Genomic DNA, 18,913 nt, shown 5'->3' with positions numbered 1-18,913 from the left:
TGAGGGAAAAGCAGGTGCAAAGACCTCAAGTCAGGAGAGTGTCTAACTTGTTTGTGGAATAGTAAAATGGTTGGTGTGTCTGATGCAGAGTGACTGTTGGGTCGGTGGAAGTGGGGCACACCTGTAAGAGAAAATATGGAAAATAAGGCCTGTGAGATAAGGGCGATTAGTGAGGGGCTGCCGATCATGGACCTTGTAGGACCTTGTAGGCCATTTTAAAGATTTCTGCATTTACTGAGTAAGGTGTTTTTGTTTTTGGTGTGTGTGTGTGTGTGTGTGTGTGTGTGTGTGTGTGTGTGTGTGTGTTTTGACATGATCTGACTTCCCCTTTAAAAGGATCACCTCAGGGGCGCCTGGGTGGCTCAGATGGTTTAGCATCTGACCCTTGGCTTCAGATCAGGTCATGATCTCATGGTTTCGTGAGTTCAAGCCCTGCACTGGGCTCTGTGCTGGCAGCATGGAGCCTGCTTGGGATTCTGTCTCCCTTTCTCTCTGCCTCTCTCCTGCTCATGCTACCTCTGTCTTTTGAAAAATAAATTAATAAAAACTTTAAATAAATAAATAAATAAATAAATCACCTCAGCTGAGAATAGAGTGTAGGGGGAAAGATAGGAAGCAGGGAAACCAACAAGGGGTTGGTTTCTTAGTAGAGAAAACAAGACATTTATATAAATAACTATAAGCCACAGTACAATTTAATACACTACCATAGAGAAGCCTCTGCTGTGGCTTAGGGGTACTTAAGGGGTGCCTAAAATGCAGTGGTTCAAATAAGAAGGATAACTTCTCTCTTACATCACATGCTGGCCACTCTAGGCCAGTGGGAGAGTTATGCTCCATGCAAGGTCATAAGCACATCCACATTCCAGCTCATGTGAAGGAAGAAAGAGGTCCAGGGAAGGGATTTCCTTTTAAGCAAGTCAGGTGGAATTTGTCCATTTCACTTTCTGTCATATCCTTTTGACAAGAGCTTTGTCACATGGCAAAAGCTTAGTTGCAAGTCACACCTAACTGCAAGAAAGACTAGGAAATATCTTGTTAGGTGGCTTTGCACCCAGGCAGAAGAGGAAAATGGATTTTGGAGGTATAACTAGACATCAGCCGTAAGACCCAAACAAAGTGATACGTGGACTCAGTGGTAAACAGTATCACCGCTGCATGGTGGAAGTACATGAGTTAGGCTGAGGAATGGGGAGGGTTTTGGGAAGAGGCTCTCCAGGCTTGAAGCACAAGTGAGGAAGCAGAGAAAGGTTTTAAGGAAAGGGAAGTAGAGGTACGTGGGTGGCTCAGTCAGTTGAGCATCGACTCTGGCTCAGGTCATGATCTCATGGTTCATGAGTTTGAGCCCCACATCAGGCTGCTCTGATGGCTGTGGAGCCTGCTTGGGATTCCCTGTCACCTTCGTTCTCTGCCCCTCCCCTGCTTTTTGAGACTTTATTGTTGAGGCACTATGTTGAGACTTCATTCTGCAAGTGATGGGGGAGCTATCTTTCGGGATTAAGGGAATGACATGATCATAATTGTACTTTAAGTAAATTTATCTGTATAGGATGAATAATAGGGAAGAGATTGGAGGCAGGCAAACGAGGTTGGGAGGGTAAGTTAGGAATGTCCTCAATTGGGCCACTAGTTATAAGGTTTAACAAGAGGGTTCGGAGAAACGTTGTTTGTGAATCTCAACCTTTTGGAGATCACGGGCCCCTTCAAGAATTTTATGAACACTAGGGATCCTCTCCCCAGATAAAAGACCACAGAACTCTGGACCCATTAGATTAAAGCTCAAACACCCTCCTCACCGAAAGGGCCCCCTCCCTCTCCCACCCTGTAGGGTAGGTCTGGTTTTGCCTCCTTCTGAGACCCCAGCCATTATAGGAGAATCTAAATTCATCCATATGTTTGCTCAGTCATTTCTTCTACAGGCATTTTTCTTGTGCAGCAACTATGGGCAAAGTACAGCACTCAGCCTTTGGATTACAGAAATAAATAAAGGACAGCCCTTCTCCTCATAGAGTTTTAAAGACTTAAAAATGACTACCTGAGTAGCAGACAGAGAAAGAAGACTTCATTCCCTCCTCCCAAACCCTGCAGGACTTCAAGAAAATAGTGGCAACAAAACCTTCCTTTCCGGGGCCTGCCACTTCAATCCCAGCACATGGGATTTCCTGCCTCAGTTTCGACAAGCTTCCTTGTCTTCTTCAAGCAACCTTTCCTGCTGTTGCTAGACATTAGCAGTTCTTTCAAAAGATTTTTCTCTTTTCTGTCTCTGGCCTATGTTCTGAGTTTTCCCTTGGGAGGCTAGTGTGACCCGTCCTCATCGTTCATACCCCGCCTTCACTTTTTCAGCCAACTCCGCATTCAATGCCAAAGTGATGGCAGGTGGGTGTCTCACTTATAAGCACAGCAGAGGGCTTTAAAGGCCACTGCAAAGAGCATCGCATCTGTAGAGAATTCCCAGTGTGCTGTAGCCCCACTGAGTTCACCAGTTGGCCCTTCCATTGGGTCCTGAACTCCTGGACTCACATTCTCTGTGTCTTCAGTGAGCATGCAAGCTCTTTGAGGGCAGAGACCATGTATCTCCCATAGCCCCTAGCATAGACCCTTGGAGTGGATGCATTTTATTTTATTTATTTATTTTTGAGATATTTTTTAGTGTTTATTTATTTTTGAGAGACACAGAGTGCAAGTGGGAGAGGGGCAGAGAGAGAGGGAGACACAGAATCTGAAGCAGGTTCCAGGCTCTGAGCTGTCAGTACAGAGCCCGATATGGGGCTCGAACTCACAAACTGTGAGATCATGACCAGAGTCGAAGTGGGACACTTAACCGGCTGATCCATCCAGGTGCCCTGGAGTGGATGCATTTTAAACACTCAAGGACTTGAACTGAAGATCTGGATTGGCACTGAAGATCAATTAGGAGGTGAGTACTCATGGCTTTTCAAAAGGATTTGATGTAGGAGTCCTTTGAAAGAGGAAAGGATGTATATGTAAATCATGATTTTATTACAAAAGTCTACCTGTTTTTAAGATTTATTCATTAAAAATATTTTTTTAATGTTTATTTTTGAGAGAAAGAGAGAGAGGCAGAGAGCAAGCAGGGGAGGAGCAGAGAGAGAGGGAGACACAGAATTTGAAGCAGGCTCCAGGCTCTAAGCTGTCAGTACAGAGCTTGACGCAGGGCTTGAACCCATGAACTGCAAGATCATGACCTGAGCCAAAGTGGGATGCTTAACTGATTGAGCCACACAGCCGCCCCTAAGGTTTATTCATTTTTGAGAGAAAGAGAGTGCAAGTGGAGAAGGGGCAGAGAGATGGGGGTGGAGGAGGAGAGGAGACAGAAGATCTGAAGTGGGCTCTGTGCTGACAGCAGCGAGCCTGATGTGGGGCTGGAACTCACAAACCGTGAGATCATGACTTGAGCCGAGATCAAGAGTCAGCTGCTTAACCCACTGAGCCACCCAGGTGCCCCAACAAAAGTCTATCTTAAAACTAGTCCTGTTTCAGAAGATTTATCTCATAAAGCAAATCTGCTGGTTCACCTTAAGTAGGATTTGGTCGGACCCTTTAAATGCATTTTCTCCTAGGGTTTTCATGGCAGGTGGGTGTCTCATTTATAAACACAGAAGAGGGCTTTAAAGGTCACCTTTAAAGGTTTCCTGCTAATGCAGCCTTGATTGTTCAAAGTCAGTATCCCTGGAAGCTAGAATCATCTACAGATTTAAGAGATGGGAGACGTTAGCACCCCCTGCCCCCCTCAACCATCCCTTGGCAGAATGGCACTGGATAAAAACCAGCAGGGGCAAGTGGGCTCTGTGGTTTGCTCTGGTGTTTAACTGCTATGAGCTTCGACGTCCTCCCGGTTTAATTACTGATTTGGGAAATGTTTGGGTGATGCTAGAAACACTTGCCTTTGTTTTTTAAAAGAAATACTTACATAAAAGAATGTAGAAAAAAAATATGTTTTTGAAAAGCTGATGGGCCCTCTAGTTCAACCCACTGGATTTACCTAGCAGGAACCTGATACTCAGAGGAAGTGAATGTCCAAGGTCACACAGCTAGTTCTTGGAAGAGCTTCCAGTAGAACCAAAGTCTTCTGGCTCCTGGTGTACGGCTCTTGCTTGCAGCTCTGTGACAGACCAGGAAGCATGGGCTTGGGGCTGTGAAAACTGCAAGTCAAATCAAAGTCTTAGTGTCTGGTGTTCAGCAGGGGGAACATCAGTCCATTTTCTACTTGGTTCTTTGAATTTTTTTCAGGTCCCTGGGGTCATTGTACGAATATTCATTCCTGCCATGCCAGGTTCGGAAAGGGTCAAGAATGTTGGTCCTTGCTCTCACTTTCCTACCAATTCCTCTGTCGTTGGTGGCCAAGAGTCCTGCAACTGTCCTAGAACATTTTTTTTTTTGCCTATAAATCATACTAGAAAGCAGGAATTAATAGCCACTCCTAAGAAACTGCAAACCAGCTAGCCCATACTGCAGATTTATCCTCAGGGAGGGGCAGATGGGCTCCTTTGTTTAGAAGGGGGCAAGCTGAGGAATTGAGTGATTTGGGTTCTAGAGAAGGCAAAGAGAACGGTGTTACCTCAGTGGCTTGGACACGCCCCACTGTCATAATCCCATAATTGAGAGAAGGGATTTCCAACAGCCATGTTACCAAGGTCACACAGCATGCATACCAATTAAAAGATCAGACTCATTGCATCCCTATTGGATATGACTATATGTAACATTGCAGGAAACCCTTAGGCACAACACAAATTGCTGTATTTGTTAATCAGATGGCTTACAACCTAACATATGCTCATAATAATGGTTTTTGCTTGGGGAGAGGGAGTGAGGGAAGAGGTCAATTTGAAGGGAGGGTAGGTGGGTCGTCAGCAAGTAGAGCATTGAGAAGCCAGAGGAACACATGAGGACCCAGGATGTCCTGGTGAGGAAGGGGTAGGGAGGGCCACCAAGGGGTAAGAAGTAAGGCCAACTTTGCCTCCTAAGCCATTTTTCCATGATCCTGGTAGCTGAACCGTCCCCCTCCCCTGGGAGTCTTTGAAATTCATTTCTCTTGTTGCTGTCGGCATGATGCCATAGGTTGGCACACAGCTAGGGCAGCAGTGGGACACACAAGAACTAAACACTGGGCACAGCAGATAGAACTCCAAGCTGCCACTGGGTAGCTGGCTAAGAGTTTGGAGTTGAAAGCCCTTTCCTATGAGCTAAGCCTCAATGTTGAAGAAAAATCAGAAGTTCAAGCCTCCTTCAATTATAGCTGCTTCTAGCAAGGAGGAGAACAAAGACGGGATAGGAGGATGTCAGAGAAATGAACTAGGGAATTGGCCAAAGGCCAAGAACAGCCTTGGGTCCACCTGCGTGTCCCTGCAGGACAGGGCTTCTGCACTGAAGTAGCGGGTGGGCTTCCCAATTTCAAAACAAAGGTCCAAGGGAGATGGGGCTCCTGCATATCCCTTTTGATGGGGACTGACCGGCAGATGGCTTTGACCAAGAAAAACCACGATTTGAAGGAAACAGGCAACCGGGCTTCTGGTTCCAGGCTCTTGGTGCAAGCTTAATTAGTTTCCGAATCAGTTGCAAAGGGGGCAGTTCCATTTGCTCTCATTAAGCTCATAAAGCTAGGATGCAGGATTTTTATAGCTGGTTTTTCAGCACCACCTCATTAGTCCTCCGAGCCATAGAGAGAGGCTGAAGACTCAGTCATCTTCATTTTAGAGAAGAGGCACAACGAGGTAAAATTACTTGGACCCCATCATATGGCAAGTCAGTGGCGGTGCTGAAAATAGCACTGAGTGCTTATTCTGGGGAACCACTCCACTTAGCCCACACGGCCTCCCTGAATTCCTTGCTCATTGCAGGTGCCAAAATCTCAGGCTTGTAGGCAATCTGGCTCCCCTGTCTATTTTTGGGGCTGACCCTCTGCTAAAGGGTATAACAGGCAACATTGGAGGCAGGGGCTAGGAGGGAGGGAGGCTGACCCCACTTTGTCCTGGCATCCCATCCTGGCACCGTGTCATGCCAGGTCTCTTATTCCTGAAAAAGTGCTTGATCCCTACCTGTGTGCCCAGATTCACAGAGGCCAGTCCTGGATGTCCTACCCTCAGGGACCATGCCAACAGTTAGCTCACCTGATGGGCCTTGAGTGTGTCCAACATTTCCACCAAAGCATGTCTAGTGGTAGAGGATAGTGAACACTGTGTAGGTGGGCACGGGAATGTAGCCAGAAGTATCAGACACAAGTCTCAAGTGTCTCTGAAATATGTTTTCTTTACGAGGCATGCAACTTTTGCATTCCTCTCCATATTTTTTTAAAGTTTATTTATTTATTTTGAGAGAGGGAGAGAGATAGAGCACTAACAGGGGAAGGGCAGAGAGAGGGAGAGAGAGAATCCCAAGCAGGCTCCACACTGTCACACCAGAGTCTGGCACAGGACCCAATCTCACCAACCATGAGATCATGACCTGAGCCCAGATCAAGAGTTGGATGCTTAACTGACTGAGCCACCCAGGTGCCCCAAATGATATTTTCCTCTGAAATCTTTGAGAAAAATGCACATGCATATGGAATATGGGCCAAATCTCTGGGAGAATCAGATTGTAGTTTGAGGAGAATGGTGGTGGGGGGGGGGGGTGTTCCATAATTTTGATGGTAGTTTTTTGGATACACTGCTCTACCCACAAATTTCTATGCATAAATACCACTCCAACCCTCAGGTTCTGAGAGGCATGGGACACTAGGGCAGCCTGGCAAAGAGAGGTGAGGGGAGCAGGTGGGCTTGTGGTACCCCACACCTCACTCCTGAAAGTTACCAATGACCTGTTTGTTACCCACATGCTGCCTGGATGCCGAACAGCATTTTTACAGGCCATCGTTTGATGAGTGTGGCTGCATCTGTGCCTCTGTTTTCAGGGGAACTGCCCCAAAGATGGGGCTGGGCTGAGTTCTATAGGGTAGCAGTTGAAAGCCTGAATAGGTTTGAACACTGACCGGCTCACCACTTACCAGCTCTGTGACCTTGGGCTCGTGATTTAACCTCTGTAGGCCTTGGTTTTCTCCTCTGAGATATGATCATAGTCTCTGTCTTTTAAGCTTTTTAAAAATATATGTATATTTTTAAGTAAGCTCTACACTGTCCTCGGGGTGAACTCACGGCCCTGAGATCAAAAGTCGCATGCTCCATCAACTGAGTCAGCCAGCCGCTCCTTATAGTCCCTCTCTCGAAGGATTGCTAGGGAAATTAAATGAGATCGTGCATGTAAAGTACTTAGCACAGTGCCTGGCATATGGCAAGTGATCACACAGTTGTTTTTGCATATTTAAGGGCAGGGATCATCTTTTCGGTGTTGTAGAAGGCTCTCCACGTAGTGCAGACTCCTATTCCTTTTAGCTGAAGCCATGAAAACAAGAATGAGGGGTCAACACCCAGAGAGAAAGACAGACATCACAGATAGGAGGGCTGGGGAGCTAAAACTAAGCTCCTTCCTATGTGGTGGGTCCAGAACCTACAGCTGGAAATGTCAGAGCATGCCCCCATAATATTGGGAGTATGGGAACCACGCAAAGACTTGGTGACATGGGTGAGAAGACTGGCCTCCATAATTCTCCTAACAGTGGCTTGCAGCAGGTCAGGTTGTTGGAAGAGACCTGCCTGGAATTCAACCCATTTTTCTAGGGCCCAGAACTGAACCCTTGGTTTATTTCCTCCTCTGACTCCATGGAGGACCTCTTCCTTGCTCCAGATGCACACCCACAGTCTGGCGTCCAGCCTACAGGATGGGGAATGGGACATAGTTCTTCCTCTCATCCTAGCTGCTGTTTGCAGGAATTTGAGCCTAAGATATACACTGATGCCTTTTCCCACTGCTGGTGGCTGATCTCCCCATGCCCCTTTGGCAGAAGGAGTTCTGGTTGAGGCAGGTCCTTTCAATTAATTTCTTTTGTTTTTACGTTTTTAAATTGATTTTGACAGAGAGAGCAAGAAAGAGCACGTGAGTGAGTGAGAGGGGAGAGGCAGAGAAAAAGGGAGAGAGAGAGAATCCCAAGCAGGCTCCACCCTGTCAGTACAGAGCCCATTATGGAGCTTGATCTCATGAACTGTGAGATCATGACCTGAGCCAAAATCAAGAATTGGTTGCTCAACTTAACTGAGCTACCCAGGCACAACACCCCCCCCCCACCTTTTTAAATTTATTTTGAGAGAGAGAGAGAGAGAGAGAGAGCAAGCTTTCAATTCATTTCTGATGAAACTGCCTATTATCCATAGTGCTTTGACAACAGCTTGAAAAAAATGTGTCTCTGCCAGGACCATGGTCATCCTGGGTCCATGGCAACAGCATGAACCCATTTTCCTTTTTATAAAAAAAATTATTTAGAGAGAGAGTGTGCATGCGTGAGCATGAACTGGGGAGGGGCAGAGAGGGAGAGGGAGAGAGAGTATCCCAAGCAAGCTCCACGCTGTCAGCACAGAGCCTCATGCAGGGATTGATCCCACGAACTGTTAAGATCATGTGTAACCTGAGCAAAATCAAGAGTCAGACACGTAACCGACTGAGCCACCCAGGCGCCCCCATTTTCCTTTAATTGGCTGAAGCCAGAAAACAGGGGTTGGGCTCTGGGGACTCAGGTCTGGTAGGGGGTGGCTGAAGAGCACCAGCATCAGGCTCTGGCTCAGGCTGAAGATGGCAAGTAGACCCTGGTGGAAAGATGGCCTCCCCCAGTGCTTCCGGATACTGCACAGAGATCCTGGGTCCACAGAAAAGGAGACCACTGGTCACCTCAGGAGAGTTTCCAAAGCTTCCGGAAAGTAGTTTGTGAAAGTCCACTGAGTTAATGGGACACTGGATGACTGACCTGACGTCTTCTTTGATAGGAGGCCAGGCTGTCCAGCCTCATCCAGCTGCACTGGTCTGGATTAGCTATTTCCAGGGGGCAGAGGGCCCTTTTCACGAGGTACAGAGGTCTGGGAAGGCTCTCTCGTGACGGTCATCTCATGCAACACTCACTCATTCTGCAAATCATTATTGAAGCCCTACGTGCAGGGTACTATGTAGATGGGTTCCCAGGGTATAGAACCAGAAGGAGCTACCAGTGTGGTGCAGGGTGAGGGGGACCCCAAATTTCTGGACTGTCAAGTTAGGTAATTTTAAGTAGTAGTGAGTCTCACTTTACATTGGCACTGCCTTCCACTGAGTCCCGGCCTTGGGGTTGTGGGATAGTATACCTGGTGGGGAACTCCCAGAGGAGCTCTGTCACCGTGGCTAGGCCTGTCCCCCCTAGGGCCTTCTGCATGCAGAGGGGAGCTCTCACTGCATTTTTTCTGGCTTCTCCTCTGTGCTCCACTCCCAAATCACCTGGGCCATGACCTGTGCAGACGTGAGAAGAGGGCCTGTGTCTAGTCTTTGGAAGTGATTATTCAGGGCCGCAGTACACGGTTGTATCATTTGTGTACCTGGCCAACAAGGCCAGTGGGGCTGGATGGAGCTGAGATGATGAAGCCACGTGCCCACAGGGCTAGCATCACCCAGAGGATGATTTTCTTTCTAATTCAACATGGGGATGTGTATGGCAGGGCGAACATTTATCTAGTTGGCACAAACGTGCCTCATAGGCTAGTGGGGACCTGTGATTACCAGAAGAAAGTAAGAGAGCAGGAGAAGCAAAATCATTTCTCTCCATCAGGTAACTCTCTGAAAAGCCGGAGAGGCCAGCCCTGGTTAGGGTCCTGTTGTTCCTATCCTTTTGAAACACCTCCACCCCTCCGATAAATTGCCAGTGGGCATCACAAGGGATTCACAACAATAACAATGTGGTCAAGCTACACTCTGCAGCAACTGGACACATTTCAGAGGAAGAGGCCCCATTTCCCAGTTCCACCCTGAGAGCTGGCCAGAAACCCTTCTGTCTGTTCCTTAACTCCCAGGCATACTCCCAGGTGTACTATGCACAGAGTGCACTGTGTTTCTGCGCCCCCCCAACCCCGCCCCCGCCTCCTTCATCTCTGAGGTCATGGCCAGGGTCAAGAGAAAGGAGTACACAGTATTTCAATTCTAGTGACCACTGACAGGAGGCTTCTAAGCAAGGTCCTAAGCTCTCATCGCTCACTGGGGCTCAGGTAGAAGGGAGCAGAAGCTAGAGAGAGCTCTCGGTGAGTGGGGGTGCGCCACCAACAAGGAATTCAATGACACAAGGACACCCACAAAGAGGCACTGCAAAGACGTAGTGGGATAGTAAGATGAATAGATTTAATCATTCTTGTTTGAAAAACAAGACATAAATTAGTATATATATATAATTTATATATTTTATGTAGTATATATACTATATACAGACATTAGAAAATGTGTCCTCTCCGTGAGGCTGAGGGAGAGGTAAAGGATGGCGGTGAAATGACACAGGCAGGGCCTGAGTGGCAAAGGTGCAGGATCAAGAAGTTGGGAGAAGAGGAAGACCACGACAGCGCTCAGGCTTGCAGTGGTCACGGAGGGAAAGGGGTTCCCCACTGGCTGCATCTCTGGCCCATTAAACAACTTGGTCCTGTGGGAGGAAAAACAAGGAAGGGGGGTGCTGGCTCCTGCAGAAGGAGCTCCCCTAATCCTTGCCAGGAGAAATTACCACTCGGTGGTGGGGGGGGGGGAGGGGGCTTTATTGCGCTGGGCAGGGGTTAAGCACAGTGTACATCTTTATAAAACTCACGTAAGAATGAGAGATTTCACACCAACCTCTCACGTAACGATGAAAGAGAGGCAGACACAGGGCACGAGCGTGTGGCAAACGGGAGGTATGGAGAGGTGGACAAGAAGCAATCTATACAGAAGAAACATTGGCTTTCTTTGTTCCCTACAGGGGGACCTTTGGTAGGGACTCCGTGTCTTCACTCCCAGGAAGGTTGTGGAGGAGGGGGCGGTGGGTGGTGCCAGCAGTAGATGTGTGTCAAGGAGGATGCTAAACAGTGTGAATTCCCTTCCAGATGACTCCGGAGAGACAGAGAGAGAGACAGAGAGAGAGAGACAGAGAGAGAGAGAGAGAGAGAGAGGTGCAGGACTGCACCGGGTAAGGCGCTCAGCTTCTTTTCTTAGAGAGACAAATCCACAGGGTCAATACACAGCCAAAAGCATATACTCGGGATTAACATATCACGCTAGCTTCCAGAAGTTTAAGATATAGTCATCGACACCCCCCCACCCCTCCCCCCACCCCCCTCCCCCCACCCCCCCATCCCCAATCCATAGCTAAGTCAAACTCCTAAGGACAGTCCGTCTGGTAGATGTTGAGAGAGGAACCGCACGCCTGTGGCAACAGCCTCTGCGCTGGGCCGGGCTGGGCCGGGCGGGCTCCGAGGCCTGCGCTGGGTCTCCCCAGGGCAGACATTTTCACCAGGTACCTTACCCAGAACAAGTGGGGTGAACCCAGATGCTTGCTCCCTAGTGGACTGAGCCACCCTGCCCATTAGTGAGGGACAGGGCACTTTGGGGATGGCTGGTGTGGAGCTACTGGGCCTGGGGGCGAGGGCTCCCAAGCCTGCCAGCCTCTTGGGCTGGCTACAAACAGCCCGCGTAGCTGTTTTCTGCAGACCTGCCACCTGGGCACAGGCCCTCTAGGGTGGCTTCTGCCGAGTGAGTGTGAGCCCAGGGTGGGCGGGCACATCTGGGCCGAGTGCCCTTTCCCCTCCGCTGGGCGCTGTGCCCTGGTGCTACTGCCACTGCTCCCCAGAGGGGAGCAGATGCCAGGAGGAGCTCAAGGCCTGTGGGCCTGCCTGCTTCAGGCCCTGGCTCCCCGGGGCCCCAAAATGGAGCAGGAAGGTGAGCCTGATGTCACCTGTCAGCCCTAAAGAAGAGATAAAATACAGCTCTGCGGCAGGCAGGCATAGTGACGAGGGGCCTTGGCCCTCACAGTGACGACCAGAGGCCAGGGAAGGGGTGAGGATACCCAGGGTGGCGGCTGCCTGGAGCCCTCAGGGACAGCCTCAATCCGGGGAGTTTCCGCTCCCCAAAGACTGAAGGCTCTCAGACCCTGACTGGCCCAGCAGACACATACACTCACCACAAGATGCAAAGACCACAAAACTTAAACCTGGGGCTGTGGTTGGGGAAAGGAGGGGCAGGCCTGGGCGGATGCCCTACTTGATAAGGGTTTTTAAGGAGTGGGTGAATGTGCTCATAACAGTCGCTGACGTTGGGGAGCCCGGTGGGTGCCCTGTGGCCGCCCCTATAGCTGCTGCCTGCTGCTGCTGCTGCTGCTGCTGCTGTTGCTGCTGCTGCTGCTGCTGCTGCTGCTGGTTAAGGTTCCGGGTGGTGGACTCCTCAGCGGCACGCAGTAGGAAGGTGTAGTTCCTCACTACCTCTTCGACCTTGGCCAGCAGCTCTTGGCGCTGGGCCTCGGAGCGCACGATGAACACCAGCCGCACAAAGGTCTCGATGAGGCTGCTCAGCACCTGGAAGCTGCCCGTGATGGCTGCCAGCATGTGGGTCGGGCTCTTGTCCACATTGGCCACGCGGCGGCAGGAGGCCCGGAGCTCCTTGAACTTGAGAGCCAGCTCGAGCTTGTACTCAGAGATCTGAGAGACATAGGGCTTAGGGGCGCGGGCCTCGGGGCTGGCCACGCACTGCCGCAGGACCGTTAGCAGCTCGTTGGTGTCCAGTCGGGCAGCCAGGAAACCATCAGGCAGGCCATAGGCATGGGCCCGCAGGGCATTGATCTTGGCCAGGCTCCCCTCGAAGGTGGACACCCGGAGGTCAATCTCTTGGGTGTGGGCGGCCTCGGGGCTGCTGCTGCTGCAGGTGGCGGCATCTAGCACCTGCAGGGTCCTGCTCACCACGGGCACCACCTGCTCGTCCAGCTTCATGCCAGGCAGAATCTTCATTGGGATGGAGTAGGAGAGCTCGTCCTTGCCGTCACTGGCATCATCTGCCATATCGCACTTGCGGTAATAGAAGCAGTAGCGGATAGAGCAGCACTTGCTGCCCTCACTGTCCTCGTCCAGATCGGCAGGCTTCCGGTACACCTCTTCTGGCAGTGAGAACACTGCCATCTGTCTGGGGCCTTTGGTCTCAGGGGCGACCTGGACGTATGAGGGGTCTCCCAGGGTCGGTGACTCCAGTGACTTGTTTTTGGGACCCAGGCCTAAGGGGAGGCCTGCCTCTACCTCCTTGGCCTCCCTGGGCAGCATGCCCAGGGGTGGGTGTGGATAGATGTCCGAGGTCAGAGAGGCCCTGTCACCCTGGTCCAGTTCACTGATACTGTAGCGGCGCATCAGTTTCCTGTAGTTGGGAGCTCCCAGGCACTCACCCCCCGAGGCACACGTGGTCAGGCAGGACACACCACTCTCGGGGTCCGATCGGCACTCTCGGGATTCGAGGCTGGTGGAGCGGATGCGCCCCACAGTGGTGGGGCTGCTGAGGCTCAGGCCTGGGCCAGCCTCTGGCTGCCTCTGGGTCGGGGTGACCCTGTCCCTCTCCCTCCCCCGGAGGCCGGGCACTGGTGTCTGGGGGGCCTGGGGCCGGCCCCCCCGGCAGATGCGCTTGCAGTCACAGCTGCGCCTCTGCTCACGGGACATGCCAGGCCCCTGCTGCACTGGGCTGCTGCGCAGCTGGCAGCTGCAGCGGCCTGGGGCTGGGGGTTGCAGGTACTCGGTGCCTGGCGGCTCCCCCTGGCTTGGCGGCTTTAGGAGTTCCTCGAGGAACTCTAGCTCATACTGCTTCACCTTCTGCAGCTGGGCCTGCCGCTCGTCGGTCTCCTTCTTCTGGCGAGTCGGAAAGGTGGCGGAGAATAAACTGCGGAGCCGGAAGGGCCCTCGGGATGATTTGGGCTTTGCGGGGCCCTCGGGGGCTGAGTGGGCTCCATCCAGGGTTGTTTCGAGCTTCCTGGAGGGCATGGTGCTCACCTGCCGGCTGGCAGCCTGGGGCCTCAGTGGGCTCTGGCCTCGAGGGTGGCAGCTGGGGCTCTGGCCTCGGGACTGGCTGCTGGGGCTGTGGCCTCGCGGCTGGCAGCTGGGGCTCTGTAGAGCCATGGCATAGCCGGCTCGGGGCACCAGGCTGGTCTCCTCAATCTTGCTGCTTTGGGGCATGCTCTCCAGCTGCCCCTTCTCCCCCTGGCTGGAGACGGTGCCCGGCTTGTGCAGGGCAGGCTTAGCACCCTCGGGCCCGGCCTTGCCTGCCACCTCCCCTATGCATGGGTTGCTCAGTGACTCTCGACTCGCTCGGGAAAGGTAGCTTTTAGGCGGGACACTCTGAACAGGCAGCCTGTCCTCTTGTGGGGAGAGATGCAGGCTGTCACCCCGGCTGCCTGCAGGCACCCTGGAGCCAGAGGAGACCTCTGGGCTCAGCTGCTGCTGGGAATTCCGTGACGTCTCTGGAGCACTGGGGCTCATTTTGAACTTCAGATTCTTACTGGCACTACCGCTCATCATGCTAACTTCTGGCCTCCCCATGCTGGCCTCCAGCCTTCTCTCCCCACTGCTGGGAGGGTTCCCCAGGGCCCCGCCAGGGGCAGGGAGGCTCTTAGTGTGAACCACCTGCTGTAGGGCAGCTGAGATGATAGCTGGGGTCACGCTGCCCTTTGGGTCGAGGATAAGCTTGGGGCTCAACCTGACTTCTTTGGGAAGATTCTCCCTTAGCTCAGAGACTTGCTCGTCACTGAGGGATGGCGTGGCAGCCCTCAGTGACATCTCCAGGCCTGCCCTAGTGTGGCCAGGCCCTTTGTCTTCAGGAACTGGGGACAGCAGGCTCAGATTCTTCTGCTCACCAAGCTGTGGGGACAATGTTGGGTGCACTGCCAGGGTGTAGGTTCGCTCTCGCTGTGGTTGCGACTCCACCTGGGGCAGCTTCCTCCGAGCGCCAGGGGGGCCCGGACTCTGGCCTGTCACCGCTGGCTGCAGGGATGGGTTGGGATCTGGGCGCCCGAGAGAGTAAGGTGCCGTGAGTACAGCCTGCGCTGAACAGCTCTGGATCCGGAAGGGCAGGTCCTTGCGAGCCAGGAGGCTATCCTTGTTGAGGTGCTGGGCCAGGAAGTAGGTGGTGTTCTGGTGCTGCTTCATGGCCGACATCATCTCTGACATGTCTGTGAGCTCCGAAGAGTTGGTTTCATGGCCTGAGTCCAGCGATGATTCAGGGGTGATTGTGGCCAGCACAATCAGACCTGGAGGGACAGGGAGAGGGCTTGCTGCACTTAGTCCAATCGAGTCCTTTTTCCAGCCATATGTAGAAAGTCTGTGGGGGCCAAGGGCAGCCAGCAGCATCTCAAGCTGGGGTAATAAGCCAGTCAGACCTGGGGGAGGTGGCAGGGGGCAGGGAGGAGGCAGTGGGGGGATGGTACTGGGCCAAGGGTGGGAGGAGTAGAGAGGAGGGGCAAAGGGAGGCAAGCTGGGAGAGAGCTTATGAAGGGCCGGAATCCGAAAAAGCAACAAAAGGGGCACCGAGAATATCTGCTGGGCAGACTAAAGGCAAATTAACATGCACATCACATGCAGAACAACATGCTAATCGTCACTATTTTTAGATTTCAATAGCTAGGAAATGTTTGTTAATTGTCCTGAAGAGGGCTGGCAAAGTCACGTCCCTCTCTATCTGGCCCTCGTCATTTGGCCAGGCCTTGCAGCTGAGGCCCTTTGGCCTGCACTTGTCCTCTCTCTGGCGACCACAGGGGCTAGTCTAGGAGCAGTGAGGGCTTGGATCACCAGACTCAGGAGCCAAGAGACATGCTGGCCCCGGGGGGGCTAAACACATGGGGGCTGCCAACACCAAGGATGATGCCCTTACATACAGAAAAGGTAGGGGTTGGTACTCTCCCTGGTCAGCCAGGCTGCCTTTGACCCCAGTCTCTTCGTCTTCTCTGTGCACACCTCCCCCCGCTTCACATGCCTTCTCTTGTGCCTTATTCCTCCCTGGGCCTTTTCTGTCGCTGTGGCATTTACCTGTTTTTTTTTTTTTTTGAAGGTGTGTGTGTATGGAGGTGTGCATTGTGAATATGGGTGCATGTCTGACACGCATGCTGGTCTACAAGACGCATTGTACGTGTGTCCATAAGAAGGACTGGCATGCGTGTCGCATGGCTCTCCCACCAAATAATTGCTAATAACAGCTACTACTTATGGATTGATGCTTATATGCTAGGCAGTGCTTTGCACGAATGATCTCATTTAATACCCACAACGAACCCTACATGATATGGCTGTTGTTACCAAGCCCATTTGAAATGACAAAAGTGAGGCTCAGAGAGGGTAAGGTGCCTTGCCGAAGGTCACACTGAAAGTGAGTGAAGAAGCCAGAACTTGGGTGCATCTGACTGGGAGCTCATGCTCTTAGGCAAGATCAAGACCTTAGCCTTGAGCAGTGATGGCTCCTGGCTCCCCTGATCCCGGGTCACTAGGTGATTAGTTGGTCATTTTGTTTTTCTTCCAGTCATGTGCGAGGGAACTATCTTCTAGATCTCTCACAATTTTGCTCTGATCCTCTATCCTGGCCTGGCTCCGTAGCTATCACGGCTCCAATCCCTGGGGTCATCTGCAAGACATTTCCAGAGATGGAATGGTGAGAGCCAGAGCTCTAGCTGGAGCTGAGCAGCCGGCCCCTGACGCAGCATTGTTGATCACCTGACCCTATCTGTGCTACCTTTGGCCATCCACTGCCCTGGCACACCACGATGACTTTAACCTCTGCTTGGGAAGAAGCAATATCACCTGCTGGCCCTGCTTGGTCAGGAGAAGGAAAGGGAGGCAAGAGGGAGGAGGAACGGGCTATTACCTGCAGTCTGTGGGGGTGGGGGGTGTGGTCCATCCTCTGAGGCTGCCAGGGCTTCCAGAGCCTGCAGAGTGGACACCAGGGCATCATCTAGCTCCTGGGCATGATCTCGGACCGTCCGGGTCTGCACGCTGTCAATCAGTGTCACTGGAATCTCATCGTACAGGAGCCCACGCAGGTGGCGTCCTTGCTCCTGGCTCTGGACTGCCCGGCGCTTGGGGTCATCCTCATCAGAACTGTTGTCTCTGAAACCAGGAGGTGGGGCAGCAATGGCAGGCAACAGCAAAGTGCTCTCATCTTCCTCCTCCTCTTCCTCCTCGCTCCCGGGGGGTGGAAGGGACATCAAGTCTACCATATTGTCACGAGAGGAGCCAGGCCTCCCACCTTTGGGAGGGCCCAGCTGCTCCTGGAGTTTGGCTTTGCAAGAGTCACAGTAGAAATTCAGGGCTTCAGCCCCAAAGGAATTGTCCAAGGTGTAGGACCGGGCCCTGCTGGCACAAGGCTCATGGTCTAGGCTGGCGGCATCAAAGTCATCAGGGATTACTTCGTAACCTTGGCCAGAGCTTTTGGATGTGGGGTCAGACTTGGTCCGGGGCCTGCTCTCCTCAAAGAAAATTAAGTTCTCATTGACATCCGTCCGGCTTTCCTGCTCCTTCCTTTGTTCCCGCATGTGGAGGTAGCAAAAGCTGACAAGCTCAGAGTCGGCAGGTGGGGGCGTGCAGCGGCTCGACTTCCTGGGGCTGGTGCCCACGCTGCCCACATAACTACTCTCCTTTTTCCCCAGGTGGCCCCCAGTGACAGGGCGGTGGGCGCTGTGCATGTAATCTAAACCCAGAAAGAGAATCAACAGATGAGCCGTGGTGCTGAGGACGGTGGCTGAGCTCCCTTGGTGTTTTTTGGTGCGCAACTGGATGGCAGGTAGTGACAGAGAGCATTACTTGGCTGCTAGAGATTAGGGAAAGGGGCAGCCACATTGCTGACGCCCCTGAGAGTAGAGTGAGTAGAATCGAATGGCCTGGGCTGCTAACAGCCCCATCGCCTCTGAAATGGAAACTGGCATGGGGTGACCGGGGAAGGGCTGAGCACCTTGGTATCTGGGTCCTGCTGGACTCTTACTTAACATGGGTATGTCTGGTCTGAAAGTCAGCTGTAACTGTACCTAAAGAAGTGTAATTTGTTTTATGTCCCTCCCCCCAGAAGTGTCTCTGCCCCCGTCCCCACCTTTCCCAGAGCCTTTCCACCCCTTCCTCCCCCCGTGCCCCTGCTAACCCAGTGTTCTGTTCCTCCTGTTGGATCTCTTGTAGCAGGAAGGAAATACATCTGACAAGTTACTACTGCCTTAGTGGGAAGATGCAGAACTGGCCCTTACACAATGCCTGAAATTTGCATTTCAAAGAGGACTGTCAAGGAAGGACCCGAAAAGAATAAAGCTCTACTAGTAGCGTTCTGGGGCATCTCTGAACGTGTGAAGTATTTGGGAAATATGTGGGGATGTGCGTCTGTGGGAGCAGGGTGGGGGGAGCATTCTTACAATTCCTCCAAACACATTACTTCTCTGTATTCACGCAGGGCCAGCCTGCTTGCTACACATACGTGGGGTAAAATGTTCGAGTCAACAGCTTTTAATGATGGTAGGTGTGCACATCCGAGAATTATCCATGGCGAATGCTTTTTCTCTAAATGGCTTCTTTCTCTCAGACTGTTTTGGGGGCCCTTCCCCATGTTATCTGTGAGGATGTACTCAGACAATGCCAATTCATTTTGTCATCAGCAGATAGGCAAATGGCAAGCAAGCACTAACTTCGGATAAAGTTATCACACACGATTCCATTTAATCCTCACAGCAAGCCAGCAAGGCAGGTGCTGTCACTATCCCCAGTTTATAGAGCAAGAAACTGATCCATTTGGTTATGTGACTTATCCAAGGTCACCTGAGTCCTAAATGCGGCCTGGATTTGAGCCCAGGTCTGCGGGACTAAACAGCCCATGGGTTTAACCATTGCCCTATCCTTCATTGTGGTGGTTGAGATGCTAGAAAACAAACCTTCAAAATGCCTTTCCATTTCCAGTTTGACAGGGTCAGTGCGTCAGTGTTGCTGTTTACTAGAGTTCACAACCATCACAAAAGCGTGGTGCTGGCATCTCACAACAGAGCCCCAAAACACATGAAGCGAAA

At 51.9% G+C, this 18,913-nt stretch overlaps 1 protein-coding gene across 6 annotated transcripts in view; it reads right to left on the bottom strand.

Moving 5' to 3' along the window:
- Positions 1 to 11,220: 11,220 nt before the first annotated feature.
- The window catches only part of FRMPD3 (FERM and PDZ domain containing 3), an 80,188-nt gene continuing 72,495 nt past the window's right edge, over positions 11,221 to 18,913 (bottom strand). For all 6 annotated transcript variants that reach the window (XM_045470604.1, XM_045470606.1, XM_045470610.1 and 3 more), the window contains 2 exons: positions 16,741 to 17,562; positions 11,221 to 15,136 (listed from right to left, as the gene is read on the bottom strand). In XM_045470604.1, coding sequence (XP_045326560.1) covers positions 12,120 to 15,136; positions 16,741 to 17,562 — 3,839 coding nt within the window. In that variant the 3' untranslated portion in view covers positions 11,221 to 12,119. The remainder of the gene's footprint in view (positions 15,137 to 16,740; positions 17,563 to 18,913) is intronic.

The sequence above is a fragment of the Leopardus geoffroyi genome, chromosome X (genome assembly GCF_018350155.1).
Source record: "Leopardus geoffroyi isolate Oge1 chromosome X, O.geoffroyi_Oge1_pat1.0, whole genome shotgun sequence".
NCBI lineage: Eukaryota > Metazoa > Chordata > Mammalia > Carnivora > Felidae > Leopardus > Leopardus geoffroyi.
Note: the sequence above shows the minus strand (reverse complement) of the source record. Positions and strands in the feature narration are given on the sequence as shown.